This window comes from Apium graveolens, chromosome 3 (assembly GCF_009905375.1).
Source record: "Apium graveolens cultivar Ventura chromosome 3, ASM990537v1, whole genome shotgun sequence".
Classification (NCBI taxonomy): domain Eukaryota; kingdom Viridiplantae; phylum Streptophyta; class Magnoliopsida; order Apiales; family Apiaceae; genus Apium; species Apium graveolens.
The window spans coordinates 253350341-253365168 of NC_133649.1; the positions used below are offsets into that span (position 1 = coordinate 253350341).

General features: G+C 33.1%; 1 protein-coding gene across 1 annotated transcript; it reads right to left on the reverse strand.

Annotated features, from left to right (window-relative positions):
- Positions 1 to 9032: 9032 nt before the first annotated feature.
- On the reverse strand, positions 9033 to 10902 carry LOC141713244 (large ribosomal subunit protein eL15). The gene is made up of 4 exons (XM_074516571.1): positions 10748 to 10902; positions 10492 to 10658; positions 9722 to 9919; positions 9033 to 9578 (listed from the first exon to the last, which is right to left on the reverse strand). The coding sequence occupies exons 1-4, from the start codon at positions 10749 to 10751 to the stop codon at positions 9333 to 9335; spliced, it is 615 nt and encodes a 204-aa protein (XP_074372672.1). The 5' UTR covers positions 10752 to 10902; the 3' UTR covers positions 9033 to 9332.
- Between the last annotated feature and the right edge of the window lie 3926 nt (positions 10903 to 14828).

Here is a 14828-nt window from a genome sequence, read left to right on the forward strand (position 1 = left end):
GCCCAATACTATTAACTATTACAACCTGATTTCAATATCGAGTCCTCACACAAAATGATCACTAATATACCTGAGCTCAAACATACGAATCGGCATCACAAGTCTTACGTGATGTCTGCTTGAATCTAACCATATCTGCTAGCTGAAATATCAGGGTGAAAGCAAGTAGTGAGCCAAATGCTCAACAAGTGCTATAATATACATAAACAATAATAATAACAATGGAAATGAAAGATTCAACAATATAGTAACAAGAGATAAACTTTCAGGGAGATGGCATCTTTAATTTGTAACAAAACAATTAAAAACCATTTCTTTATCAAAACCATTTTATGACGCTACGGATTACAGCCGGTGATCAGCCGCGAAGTAATCCCGAACCTCGCTGGGTTTTAGAACATTAATGGGATCCCTAGGCAACCTTTAAGCCTAAAATTTAAAAGCGGAAAGGACTTACGTCTCAGTCCAGGTCCACTATTTAAAGAAAACATTCATCCCCCTTTGGGACTGAAAAATCCACTTTTAACTTTTCATTATAAAAACTGATGCCAAGTGACGGTTAATTTCTTAAACAGCGAACATCTTTATCAAGGGTTCTAGATCAATTTAGAAGCACATGGAATAGGTTCTATAAATTTTAAGTCCGTGATCAACTAGACTGATACCTTATCAAATGGAATTCCAAAGTTTCTATTCACAAGGGATTTGGTAATGAGGTTTGACAGGGTTATTGAATAGTATAAAGGAACTAAGTCAAACCAGGTTCAATGTAGTGGTTCCAGATTAGACATAGGTATTTAAAATATAAAGAAGGTGAGCATCAGTTCAAAGTATAAGAGGGTCTCATGGTTTAAGGATAAGAATAGAGTTATCAAGCATATATGAACAACTTTGAGGAATCACTGACTTTTAGGTGTCAAGATAAGGTTACTAAATATAACTTATACAGGATTCAGCATCACAATTACTTTGGTATACTAGCATGGTATGACTTTTGAATTACTTGCATAGCAATCTCCAAGTAAAGTTAAACTACTTGCAATAGATACTTGAGGGTTCATGGGACTTGCATATAATATGAAAGACATATTTGAAACCACTTGGACCATGTATACATGTATATCAAGGTGAATTATAATACTCGCATCATATATAAAGCTGGGTTAACACACATTTGCAGTGTAAATAAAAAAAAGGTAGGTTGAAACACTTGCCTTGAGAAAGGCTTGACTTGACTGGAAGGTGGGAGCAACTGGGAGATTTACTCAACTTTAATGGAAATTTTACCCTCGTCTTGAGAGCCTACACAAAATAATAATAACCTCATTATAATATATTCTCTCCAACTCAACCTAATTAAAAACCGAAATTAAGCACATTGGCACGTAGGCCTATATACACATTCATGCTTACAATTACCTTATAAGCATAATAGTTCACATAGCCACATATGCTCACAAAACACATTTAAGGACATAATAATACATCAACACACTATATTGCATCACTAAGCTTGGATGATCTCACTCCGCTTACTCAAGTCACTTAGTTATGCTAAACTAGTCAAAACTCCTAATATTGACCTCATAACTCGAGGTGCCTTTTTTAAACCATCAAGTTCCTACTGACCCTGACCTAGGCCCTACACTCTACTGACCTTAAACTATCTTAAAACTATGATGGTCAACCTAGGTCTCACTCATAAGTGCTCTAAAACTAAATGCTAAGTGAATGTGCTCATTATAGTGATTTCAGGATGACATCAATGGGTTTTTTAGTACAATTGACACCCTTATACCTCAAGTTTACCTTCCAAACTTCTACACTAGACTCTTCTGATCATAAGGTAACTCCCAAACTTGGTGTGACTCAAAGGCCTAGCTTGGGCCTCTCTAGGCCTAAGCTTAAAGTCCATGGTTCCCCTATTTTCTAGACAGAAAAGTGTCATGTCTAGCACTAACTTGTGACACATGATTCTAACTCAATTCCTATGAACTATGGCTGGAAAAACACCTCTGACACTCCTCCTAACTAGGGCCAACCAGGGCCTAGTGAGGGCCTACCCATGACATGGTCAAAACTCCTCATTTCTAGGTTGCAGTAAAACTGTCCCCTGCTGGACAGATTTAGTGTTTTCACTCGTGCACCTAGCCAAACAACCTAAAAACCTCTAACAAACATCTAAAATCTGAAGTATACCCCTAGTACGATCTTCTGGTGACTTGGGCCTCAAAGTGCATTACAATGACAAGGTCAAATCTCACCCTAAACCTCATGTTACCAAACTGAAAATCTGCAGAATTTAATGTATCCTTTCCACCATGATTTCCCACTTGACAAACCAAACCAAATATCAACCAAAACCCAACTAAACCTCAACCAAGGTAACCTACTGAACTAACACTCCCACACACAATATTGGATTAGTGGAGATCATCCTTACCTAAAGTACAATATAGCAAAACAAGAGTCAAAATAATATACTAATTACAAGTCATCACAATTTCAAAAATAACAACTTAAATACTCCATATATAGGAATTAAAATCACATAGCAAGGAGAACAAATCATAGTTAATATCTTAACTCAACTGAAATTAGAGTTTATTAACAAAAATCAATCCAAATAATCAAGAACTTTCAGAAATCTTGAGTTGAACCTATACATGCATGTATCATGCAAGCCTAGCATTAACCATAACTAATATGATCACTTAGCATGCAAAGAGTTTTATCAAGTTTTTATTTTCAAATCCAAGCTATTATCACATAAACACACAAAAATCCAACGAAGCAACAAGAACACCGTCCATTCTACTCCTAAGAAGTCATGGTCGAATGGATTAGGGTGAAAACAACATTTGCACAAGTGTGAAACACTCATGTCTATCCATTCTCAACCCCATGATAATATATCTCATGGTGAAAGCCTTAGATTCATAAGAATCAAGGGTGTTCAGTTTGAGTTTAACAAAACACTACCATGCAAGATTAAAACATAGATTTTTCATCGTAACTCTTTGGATTATAAATGATCAATATATGGGAAGTGAGATTACTTAATTGAGGGTGGATGTTTGAATAAAAAAAATGAAGAAGAATGGGGGTGGGGGCTTCGGCCGAGAGAGGGCCGAGAGAGGAAAAAGGGAGGAGGGGAGGGAGAGTGATTGTGATGTGGTGGTGAGAATTATAAAAACTTGTCTTTGGTTTTTGGTTTTAATTTGATTAAAATGTGAGTGGAATTGAAAATTGACAAAAGTAACCCTCTAGCAAGCTTGTGTCAATTTGCATGCAAGGATAAAGAATTAATTTGGCTAGTGAAGTAGTAGTTAGTGGGGTTGGAATTTCCAAGTTTGCCCTTATCTTGTGTTGGGAGCAAAATGCATGTATGGGCAACTAAGTAAATTGCAAATTAAAAATTAACTAATCCATATAAAACAATTTCTATAAATATAAATGCACTTCCATAAATCATAAAATATGTATTATAAAATAGCTTATGCTTTTAGAAATTTAATGATATAAGATTTGAAAATTTATTGTTAAAAGATTTTTAAAAATCGATTTTTCATATAGAATGAAATACTTTTGATTATCATTTAAAAATACTAAATAATAAGATTTTCCTTTCAAAAATTTTTATATAAACTAATACATTAAACACTTAATTTATAGGCACTCAACATATAGATCACCCCACATTTATAATTCCACACAATTTAAATCTCAATTATAAACACACAATTATATACATATAAGATTTAGAAATATCGGTCGTAACACTCAGTTCCCTCGCATAGTACTTGGATTTGGTCCCAAATTTTCTTGGCAGTATTGCAGTTCATAACATTGTCAAACATATCTCCATCAAGACCATTGAACAGAATATTCATGGCCTTTTTTTCTTTATGAACTTGCTCAATATCTTCATCGGTCCATTCTGACTTTGGCTTTGGGACTGTTTGCTCATTTTCAACAGCTCTTTCAACATTTGTTACAGCTCTACGAGGAACATGAGGACCTTTCTCTATGAAGTCAACATATCTTTTATCTTGAGAGAGTTAAGGATGGTGCATCTTCACTTTCCAGTGATGATAGTTGTCTTTATCCAGAAGTGGGATCTTTACTCCAACATCCTTTCTACTCATGTTCTTAGTTTGTTTTGATCTTTAAACTCTTAGTGTGTCAATACCTTGCTCTAATACCAATTATTATTCCCTAACAATCTAAAAAAAGAATTACAGAATGGGGGTTGAATGAAATTATGGTTTCTTTTGGATATTTAAAATCTCTTTTGAATATATATATATATATATATATATATATATATATATATCTGTGTGTGTGAATGTATATGTAGTAGTGCGGATTAAAAGAATTCAAGTATTCAAACACAAAGTAATTAAACAAGACGGTTTAAAAACTTTCTGGTGGATTGAAATTTTCACCAGAGATATATATAGATTCGAAAATTCTGTGATGCAAGAATGCAAGCAGCTGCTTACAAGTTTTTTACAAAGATGAACATAGAGAATTTTTACAGATGTAATTTTATCTATATCTCTATTCAACTTCTATTGTTCACTCATTTTTTTATTGGTTATAAACACTTGCTACACTTGGTTTATATACTACCAAGTTACATATGAATAAGACAAACAGTAAAAACAAGAATCTAGGTTTATTCACGTGTTGCTTCATTTCTCTATCCAGCATCTTTGAATATCTTCAGTTAAGTATGGAAATGGAAATGTTTCTTTCTTCTCTAAATCCTGCAAATAGGCTGCCACATTTCTTTTATATACAATGAACCCATGTGACTGTCAATTCGCTTTCAACAGTTATTTGAATATGTTATCCGTTGAGACTTCAGCATTATCCGTTGATACTTCACTTGAGTTATCCGTTGAATCTCTGATGGATTATCTGTTGAAAGTGTCTTGAGTCATCTGTTGAAGCTTTAAGTTTATCTGTTGATGATGAATTCTTTAACAGTTGACACTCTTTTACTTATACAAAATTACAAGACATCTTTTATTTATAATTAGCCAACCTATTTTGTATATCTTTCTTGTAGTCAACATGACTCATAATTCACTACAACTTCTAAGCTTCTAAGTTGTTTGTTGGATACAGAAATGTGCTACAAATTGTTTAATTCAAGCTACATTATTAAATGATGGTTACAAAATCATTTAACTTATCTACTTAGAGTGTTTTGTTAAGTTATTGTTGAGTGGAATTTATGACACTTTACTACGCTCCGTAAAGCTTTGAATTGGTGTATTTGTACTCAAGTTATTGGTGTTTTAATGTATTTTCTAGTATTTTTGCATTTTCAGGCATTCTCCAGTTAATCAGGTGAATTAGCACTGTTTTGGTTCTAATTTGGTGTCAGGAAGGTGATGGAATAAAGCTAGCGGAAGACCAGCTCAAATCAAGAAGGAAAAAGAGAAGTCAAAGTTTTGACCAGTGAGCCAGCGCGCCCGTGCTGTCAGCATTTGCCATCAAGGCATAGTTCATCTCATGTTCAGAATCTGAAGTGTCTGTCCAGCTTTTCTTCTTTGTGACAAGTGCCTTGTCTTTGTCACTTTTTCCTTTCTTGCAGCCAGGAGATATGTGGCCTCTTTCACCACAATTGTAGCATTTGACATTTGAGTTTTCTCCTCTGTCAGACTTTCCTCCTTTGCCTTCAGACTTTCTGAACCCTTTCTTATCAGAACTTTCACTTTTCCTGGAAAACTTATTGCCCGTTCTGAATTTCCTGTAGGCTATCTTTGTGATGCCTTTCACCATAAGAGCACACAGTTGCATCATCTCTGCATCAATATCTATTTCAGATAAACTTTCAGTTTCTGAATCATCATCATCAGAATATGATGACTCTTAATCAGACTTTATGATGAGAGCATTTCCTTTGCCCCTTTTTGAGGCAACCACTTTAGGAGATTCCTCCTCAGCTTTAAGAGCAACTGTCCTTGACTTTCTTCCATGCATCTTGCTCATTTGATCCATCTCAAGTTCATGAGTCCTGAGCATACCATAAATTTCATCAAGAGTAGTTTCAGTAAGGTCATAATTGTCTCTAATGGTAGTAGACTTCAAATCCCAATTTTCGGGAAGAGCTAAAAGGAATTTTAGATTTGAATCTTCAAGATCATATTCCTTGTCCACCAGTGACAGATCATTCAAGAGTTTGGCAAACCTGTCATATAAATCAGTTAATGATTCATCATCTTTTGAGTTAAAGTGCTCATACTCTTGAGTGAGTATAGTGCTCCTGTTTTTTTTTTATTGCATCAGTTCCCTGGCATCTTGTCTCCAAAGCATCCCATATCTCCTTTACAGTCTTGCAATTAATTACCCTGTTTGACAGGACATTATCAATGGCACTATGCAGCAAATGCCTTATCCTTGCATCATTGGCAATAGATGAGATGTTTTCAGCTGTGTAATCACCTTTCTCCTTTGGTATGGACTTTGCTGGTTGATCAGCAACTGCAACAGAGAGCTTGGTAGGCTTATATGGTCCTTCATTAATCCTATCAAGGTATTCTGGATCTGTAGCTTCCAGAAACATAGCCATCTTCACTTTCCATATGGGATACTCAGAAGGTCTCAGTATGGGAACCCTAATAGTCTCATATCGATTGTGGGTTTGGGTGTTTTGAGTTTCTTGAGTTTTGGTGGGCTTAGTTGGGGTTTGTGCTTCTTCAGACATGATTGTTTGGATCTTTAATGTATGTGTGTTAACAGAAAAGCTCTGATACCAATTATTATGTCACACAACACTGTAGAAGGGGGTTGAATACAGTGTTTATACAATCAAATCGATTTAACACAAGTATATAACAAAGATCAGGTATATTCAATAAACTTTATTACAATATGAACTGTTGTTCTCTCTCAATGATGAACAAATATTACTAAGAGCTGCTAGGTTACAATGTATAATCTTTTCGATAATGATAACACATATAGTGTAAACCCTAAGTCTGTGTTTATATAGTACACAGTTACAAGATAACTTCTAATTGATATGGAATACAATTTTGTTTCCTAAAATATATCAATCAGATATCTTCTACAAGTCTTTCAGTCTTCTAACTCTTTTCATGCTTATCTTCTTTTGTTTTAGTCTCGATCTTCTCCTGTAAATCAGCTTCATTCCTTAACTGAAAGTCTTCCTGCACTTAAGTTCTAATATGACCTTAAGTTCTGATATTAAGTTCTGACTTCCAGTAAGTCCTGATTTCAGTAAGTCCTGATTTGTCATGTTGTTAAATTCTGAAAACAAAACACAAATCATATTAGACATGGCATCTCAAATATATCTAACAAACTATATGTCATCGCCAGGAATATAACAATCCTGTACGGACACTTTAATACGATATCAATGAAGTTGGACGGAGACATTGTTGATTCCAAATACAACAAGTTTCAATTACCGCACACCCATAAATATTGCACCTACACAAACTACAATTAGTATCGACAAATCTTTAACTCAAAGATTACATCTACCCAAAATATCTATCATATCCAGAACCATCAAACACTGAAAAAAAACTAAAACACTACATAATATTTCATCGCTAAAAAGTTTAAACAATCATTGGGTATAAGTTGTTTCAAGTGATATTTTTACTACAATTCAAATATATTATTAAGTATTATACATTTTATTTTCTTACAAAACTCGTATGGAAGTTTTTTTAAAAAAACAAAATAACTTTTTTGTCTTTTTATGATAAAATCTAAGAACAAAACTTTGTATATAATTTTAATGGCCGTATTTTTTTTCTTATTTTTAAACTTTTAAATAAATTTACACCTATTTTTAAAATTGAAAGATGAAAAAACAGATAATTAGACCACCTTAAGTAACTACAAATGATAAATTGTTGAAATCGGCGAACAAAATGATATATGAGCCTCATTTCAGTGACTAGTTTAATATTTAACACATTGGAAATATTATAAAAAAAATATTCGATGTTATATCTATCATTCCGAAATCCTGTGCATTCCAAATTAAAATCATAAATAAATTTCGTTATCCAACACTTTAAGAAATACACTGTCACATGTGTCCTGTAGTGCTTAGCACTTACAAAAGTTTACGACAATAATAATTCCGGTACGAAGTTGAAAAAACAGAAAGATCTTGAATCGTCCACAAAGATGTTTTTTTTTAATATAAAAAGATATTATGTATTCTACATTCATACTTTAGAACTTTGCATTTTACAATTTGTTTTCCTTTTCGTAAAAGATATATAAATGTAATTGTATGTCATGGTTAATTGCATCTTTAAATTTTTCGGTTTCATCCTTTTTTTTTACATTTAGCTTGCATGATGAATAAAGTAGAAATTTTATTGCAAAACAATTTATTTTTTTTAACATCTCACATCTAAAATAACAGTCAACAGGTATTTTCGCAAAGGCTATTATGCTAGTAACTTTTAAAAGATTATAATTCTCTCTTTATTATTTCATCATGTGAAACAAACATAGATTATATAATTTAAAGAATTATACTCCAATTCTAATGACTATCTCACCAATAAAAAGAGATAAAATCTTAAAAAATTATAGTCCAATCCTCAATTTAATCCTTCAAAACAAATATATGATAGTTCAAATTCATAGGATTAATATTGATAAATTAGTTATCCTTAATTGTTATCCGGAGCAAAAATGACCCAAAGGTGGGTTCATTTCAACCAATGTTTGATCTTATCCGTTAATCCAGCAAAATAAACATGAATTATGATGATTTATAAGATTATAATTCTTAAATTACCTTTAACTAAATTTTAATATACATTAGATTAGAAAATTTAAAATATTATAATCACATCATATTTAGATTTAATGACTCCTAAATATTTTAATCAAACATATTTGCTTCCCTCTTGACCAAACAAATGATATTAGATTTTAAACCAATTCCTAATTCAGGCCCCTTAAAATCTTGGATAAAAGAAAAAAGTTCAATAAGCCCAAGGTTAAAGACGGATCCAAGCAATAATACAATACTCAAGTAAATATAAGCAGAAGTCATGCTCGAATAAAACAACACAAGGACACACTTTGCTCGCACTTAAAAAAATAATCATCCCCAAGGGGGTTTCTTCAACTTTCAACCGCACACTGAAGAAGACTGGCATGCCCATCATAAAATGTAACATTAAAACAAACGCAAAATTTAGTATCCTGAAAAGGTTTTAAATACTTGATGATAAATCCTAGCCTTTAAAATAGAAATAAACTTAAAATCCAACAGGATAATGACACTAGTTCCGGACAACATGCTATACGCATTAACGGTAACGACGAAGAGACAATGTATTGTTCCTCTTCCAGGTAGCCCTTCTTGAAGGTCGTGCTTTGTGGTTCCGGTGACCCTTTCCACGCAGACCCCTGTATTTCTTGCCAGCAGAGGTGAGTCCACGGAGCTCTCTGTGCTTGTGAACAGGGTTACAAATCCAGTTGATCCTTGGGTCATTGCGGATGGTTGTGTGAGCAGCATCAACCAAAATTACTTCAAAGTACTTGTAAGTTGAATCCTGAATAACAAATGCAGATATTTATAGCAACGACCAATCAACTAATGTCTTTAATAGCAGAGACTGAAATGCATATATCCCGGACATGAAATAACCCAGCATTAAAATCGATTCATGTGCATAGGAATGAACTTTTGGCATACCTCATTAACCCAGTAAGAATTGAGAACCTTGAGACCTGCAAGTTTGCGACCAGCACGTTCCTCAGCGACTGATCTCTTGCTGCGCTGAAATTTCAGCTGAGTAACCCCCTGGTTTGTTGGCTTTCCATAAACAATACCCTTAGAAACGGGTCTCTTACGTCCACCACGTTTCACACGCACACGGTACACCACATAACCCTGCAGTAGCCAAATATCCGTATCAGTAATCCTAAAGGTCACAAAGATATTTGTACAAATTACAAACAAAATAAAAACCTACTAATTAAACGTTTAACTAGCAAGGGTTATCTATATAACAATATCTATGATATGCTAGTGGTAATTTTCTACGGCCTTCCCTGTAACAAAGTAAAATGTTAGCAAAATGACAAAGAGTGGGACTTTTTTGATTGTTGTTTATCTCACTCCAAATGCTAAGCTCACCCAACATAACCCAGGCAGATAATTCTGAATAATCCATGGAAAGACTAAGATATCACTAGCACAAATGTGGTTATGCATTTGAAACAGTTTGTTGTAAAGGTTAAGTATAACAAGGCATTAAGAAGAAAAGTAGAGGAGGAGGGGGGGGCAAGTGAATGTTTAAGGTGAAGCAAGCGATTTGTTCACAACTACAGAAAGTGAAATCGGGAACAACAAAATCAAAATCTGCGCAGTTGAAATCCTTAAACAACAACATTACGAGGCAATAGAGTAAATTAATAGTATACGAGGCAACAAGAGAAGAGAAGGAAAAAGAGGAAAGGGACCTGCTTAGCCTTGTAACCAAGACGACGAGCCTTGTCAGGGCGAGTGGGATGAGTGACACGAACAATAGAAGGATGCTGACGATACTCCCAGCACCTCACCCTCTGCACGAACCTCATCACATCTGATTGTTTCTTCCTCCATAGCTCTGATACATATGTGTATGCTCCTGTTTCCAATTTTTCATTATTATTAATTATTAGCAACACGATTGATTCATTCATTTATTGATTAGTAGTAAAATGCAAGCATACATACCCATTGTTGATTTGCTCCTCGGCTTCCTCCCTCCTCTTTGGTTTCGGCTGGATGGGATATGTCAAATTGAGAGCCAGATATATGAGCACCCACGTTAGGGTTTTACAAGCTTCTTCCTCTTTTTTCTTTAAATGGATCTTTACTTGGGCTTCCCCACTTTCATAAACTTGGGCCTAGAAAAATTTTCCTCTGTACCGCCCGTCCGGTATTTCTTAAAAATTATAACTTATGACTTACACTCTGAAAATTTCATAAACTTGGGCCTAGAAAAATTTTCCTCTGTACCGCCCGTCCGATATTTCTTAAAAATTATAACTCATGACTTACACTCGAAAAGTGTGATATAAGTGATATGAAAATAATAATAACTGATAAGAAAGTTAGGTGTTTGAATAATTTTATGTAAAAGTTATTTATAAGTTGAAAACGTGTTTCGTAAAACATAACTTATAAGTTATAATTTTTCTAAAAAAAATATTAAAAAAAATTAATATAATAATTTGATATGGTTCATAAATAATTTGTAATTGATTAATGGATGACCTTTGTATGTGAAAATTACAAGGTATGAATTATTCTTAATCCGTATATTTTGAATAAATTATTAGATATAAAATAAAATATTAATTATATTAATATTAAATAGTTTTGAAATATATAATATGTTGAATATTTAATAATCTATAAATAACTAATATATTTGAACTATTATATTAAAAATGAAACATTTTTTGTTGGTAATCCTCTAATCACTCGATTCGGATCTGTTAGATATTTTATATCAAATTGATGAGAATCATAAGATATAAACCTAAAATTATTATATAAGGAATTAGGTCGAATTTCACCAACAACATATTAAAATTATTATTTATAATATATAACTATAAAAATAATGAAACAATCACGCATCACACAAAATATATACTAGTAAGTAATAAAATAGAGATATTACATAAAATTTTAAGAAAAATATTAAAATATAATCCAATTTTTTCTAAAATAATAACTGATTTAATTAATTAGAACGTTGACTCAAATAAATTAATGATGATACATCATAACGATGCTTGATGAATAAAAAGTGAACAAGGAAAATGGAGATACAGTAATAAGCAGGAATGTACCACTCCGGGTACTTCTTAATTATCACGTTTTAAAGGCTAAAAAGTCCAGTCTACGTTCTTACCCCAAACAGTTCGTAAAAACTTAAAATGCATTTCTTCCCATTTAAGTTGCCTCAACGTTGCTGCCAAACACCCACTATATGTGCATAAAGCTTCCCATAACAAACAACCTGTATAATTCTATTGTAACATCAAACTTTTTTCTTCTTTTTTTGTCAAAAAGCACTTTCATGTGGTATAATTGTACCAAAATACAATGTCCGTCACAAAGGGAATTCTTTCATTCGAGAAAATTTATTATCTAACCGAAGGGCATGTAAAATGTCCCCGGACATGTAAAATGTCCCCGGACATGTAAAATATCCCCGAGCATGTAAAATGTTCCCGGACATTTAAACAATAAAACATTCATATCTAAACGTAGAACGGGGTGAAAACCTGCAAAAACAACATTAAAATCTAACACTAACTTTTGTCATAAATGTACGTACATAAAATATAGAAAAATAGCTAATAATAGCAAAAAATATGATTAAAGAAAAGAAAAAAATCTAACCAAAGGTTATTCCTTTGGTTAGATACTAGTTTAACAAATTTATATTAATGTAACATCATTAATAAAATATCAGTATAATAATAATAATAATAATAATAATAATAATAATAATAATAATAATAATAATAATAAATTGAACGATATGATAATAATATATTAGCAGTTTATTGTCAATTCAGTTGTAGCCAATTATTGGAACAGTGAAAAATAATCTTAACCAGTAATTCTATTACGATATCACTACCACTACCTCTTTCTTTACTTACATTTTACTTCTCTCCACTTCACCCTAAACTAAAACACTCATTTCCATACACTAGGTCAAGAGGATCAATGGTGATATGGTGGCCACTGGCCCGTCACTATATTGTTCTACCTTGGTATTATTGCATATTGCCCCGCAGAAAACTCCATGTGAACTCATATTGACAGTTTACCATTCAAAACCTTACAATTGATTGTTCATCTAATAGGTGAAATAACTCTTTACGAATTTAAACTGTAAACCAATCTGATAATTCATCCAACTAGTTGTTCATCTAACAGATCTTGCATAAAACGATAAAAGATTCTGGTTATGTAATAAGTTGTCTGGAATCTGTTTATTTTAGATATCATTACCTGCATTTTTACCTTTTCTCATCGCCCTCTCAAATTTTAGTAATACTTTCCTCCTAAAATGTTAAGTCATTATCCATACTGTGTTTACTATCATCAATTTCTTGTTGGCCGTTGCCCTTAAATACTGACCTTGATACAAAGAAATCAAGATGTTTCTCAATTAGAAATAAAACATTAAGTAAAAAAATAAAGAGGGTTGGTATCGGTGATCAAGTAACATAACCCATCAATAAGAATTGAAAATTACAAACGTTATTAAGAGATTTAGACATGATATTAATATGTCTGGTTATTTTACAATTTTGTCTAAAATCAGAAGGTATTAAAATACATGTCCATGGTCATGAGCTTACATCCTTTATAAAATTATGGTTGATACAGTAGTTCGACAACTATATCATCAGTTATAAGAGTAAAAGACCAGAATCATCTTTAATAACTAACAAACCAACAACTTTAAATAATATAATAAAGTCAATAATTATGTGACAAACATAATTATATATGCACCTGAATTTATCTAGAAGGTTGTTAATTATAGATCTCATTGAGTTGAGGGAGATCTTCTATCCATGACCGTTCGATCTCTTGCTGCAGGGCCTACTTAGCCAACTTATGTGCCGTAATATTAAATTCACCCTTGACATGTCGAATAGTTGCCCCCTGAAAACTTGACAATGCCATTTTAATATCGGAGATGATGATACCTAACTCATTATGGTACACATTTGAGTTATTCAAGACTTGTACTATGGATAGTGAATTGGATGAGATAGTTTTGATCGACAAGCCAATATCTTTTGCCCAACATAGCCCCACTAGTACAGCTAGTGCTTCGGCGTGTAATACTGATAGATTACCTTCTAGAGGCTTTGCGAGATTTTCCCTCATTCTTTTGTTTGCTGCAAACATTACCGCTCCAAATCCGACCATATTTGTAAGTGTGGAAATTGATGCATCCATAAAAGTGCGAGATCGTTTAAATTTACTTCCTCTTGAACTTCATGAATCAAATCTTCTCTTACAAATGTCCAGTTTCTAACTCTTTCACATTCTTTATTTCCTCGTGATACGCGGATTAACATCGTATTATTTGTTTAGGAGTTATGTATAATTGACCATGAGTTCTCTGATTTTTTCGGTCCATATACCCCACATGGTAATTAACACATGCTCAAGAAGTTCTCCTGTTACTAGATCAGTAACATAGAGTAACACGCTTCTGAACGATATTTCTTCTTTTGGTTCTACCAGGAAAGGAAAATGAAAGTGCACCCATACATCTTGCGCAAAAGGACACCAGAACACATCATGTGCATTTGAATCCTCACCAAATCCACATAATGGGCAGTTGTTGTTGGTGGATATATTCCTTCAATATAATCATTTTGTTGTGGGTAAGATTTCGTGAAAACCTCTTTACACAAAAATTAGAATTTTTCGGGGAATTTAAATTGCCCAAAACGCTTTCCACCAATTTGAGAAATCTTCTGATGATGAAGATGGTTAATATATTTTAGCACTAATGGATAGATTTTACCCACTTCTAACAGAGAAATTACCATCACTGGTATAGTGTTAGAGCCATGAATCCGCGTGATCGAAAGAGCTAAAAGGAATTGTTAGGATAAGTTGTGAATCCAGGTTCTAAAAGCATTGTTGAATTAGCTCTCTATTCCACTTGCCTGGTTGTTGGACCAAATCATAGACTTTCATATCATCATTTAACCGTGGAGTAATCGGTAGAAATGATGGTTGTCGAGGTAACCAAAGGTCT

Coding starts and splice junctions, on each gene's coding strand:
- LOC141713244 (XM_074516571.1), bottom strand. Junction 9,920..10,491: donor TTGGTTACAAGGCTAAGCAG/GTCCCTTTCCTC, acceptor TGGCTACTGCAG/GGTTATGTGGTGTACCGTGT. Junction 9,579..9,721: donor ATTCTTACTGGGTTAATGAG/GTATGCCAAAAG, acceptor TTTGTTATTCAG/GATTCAACTTACAAGTACTT.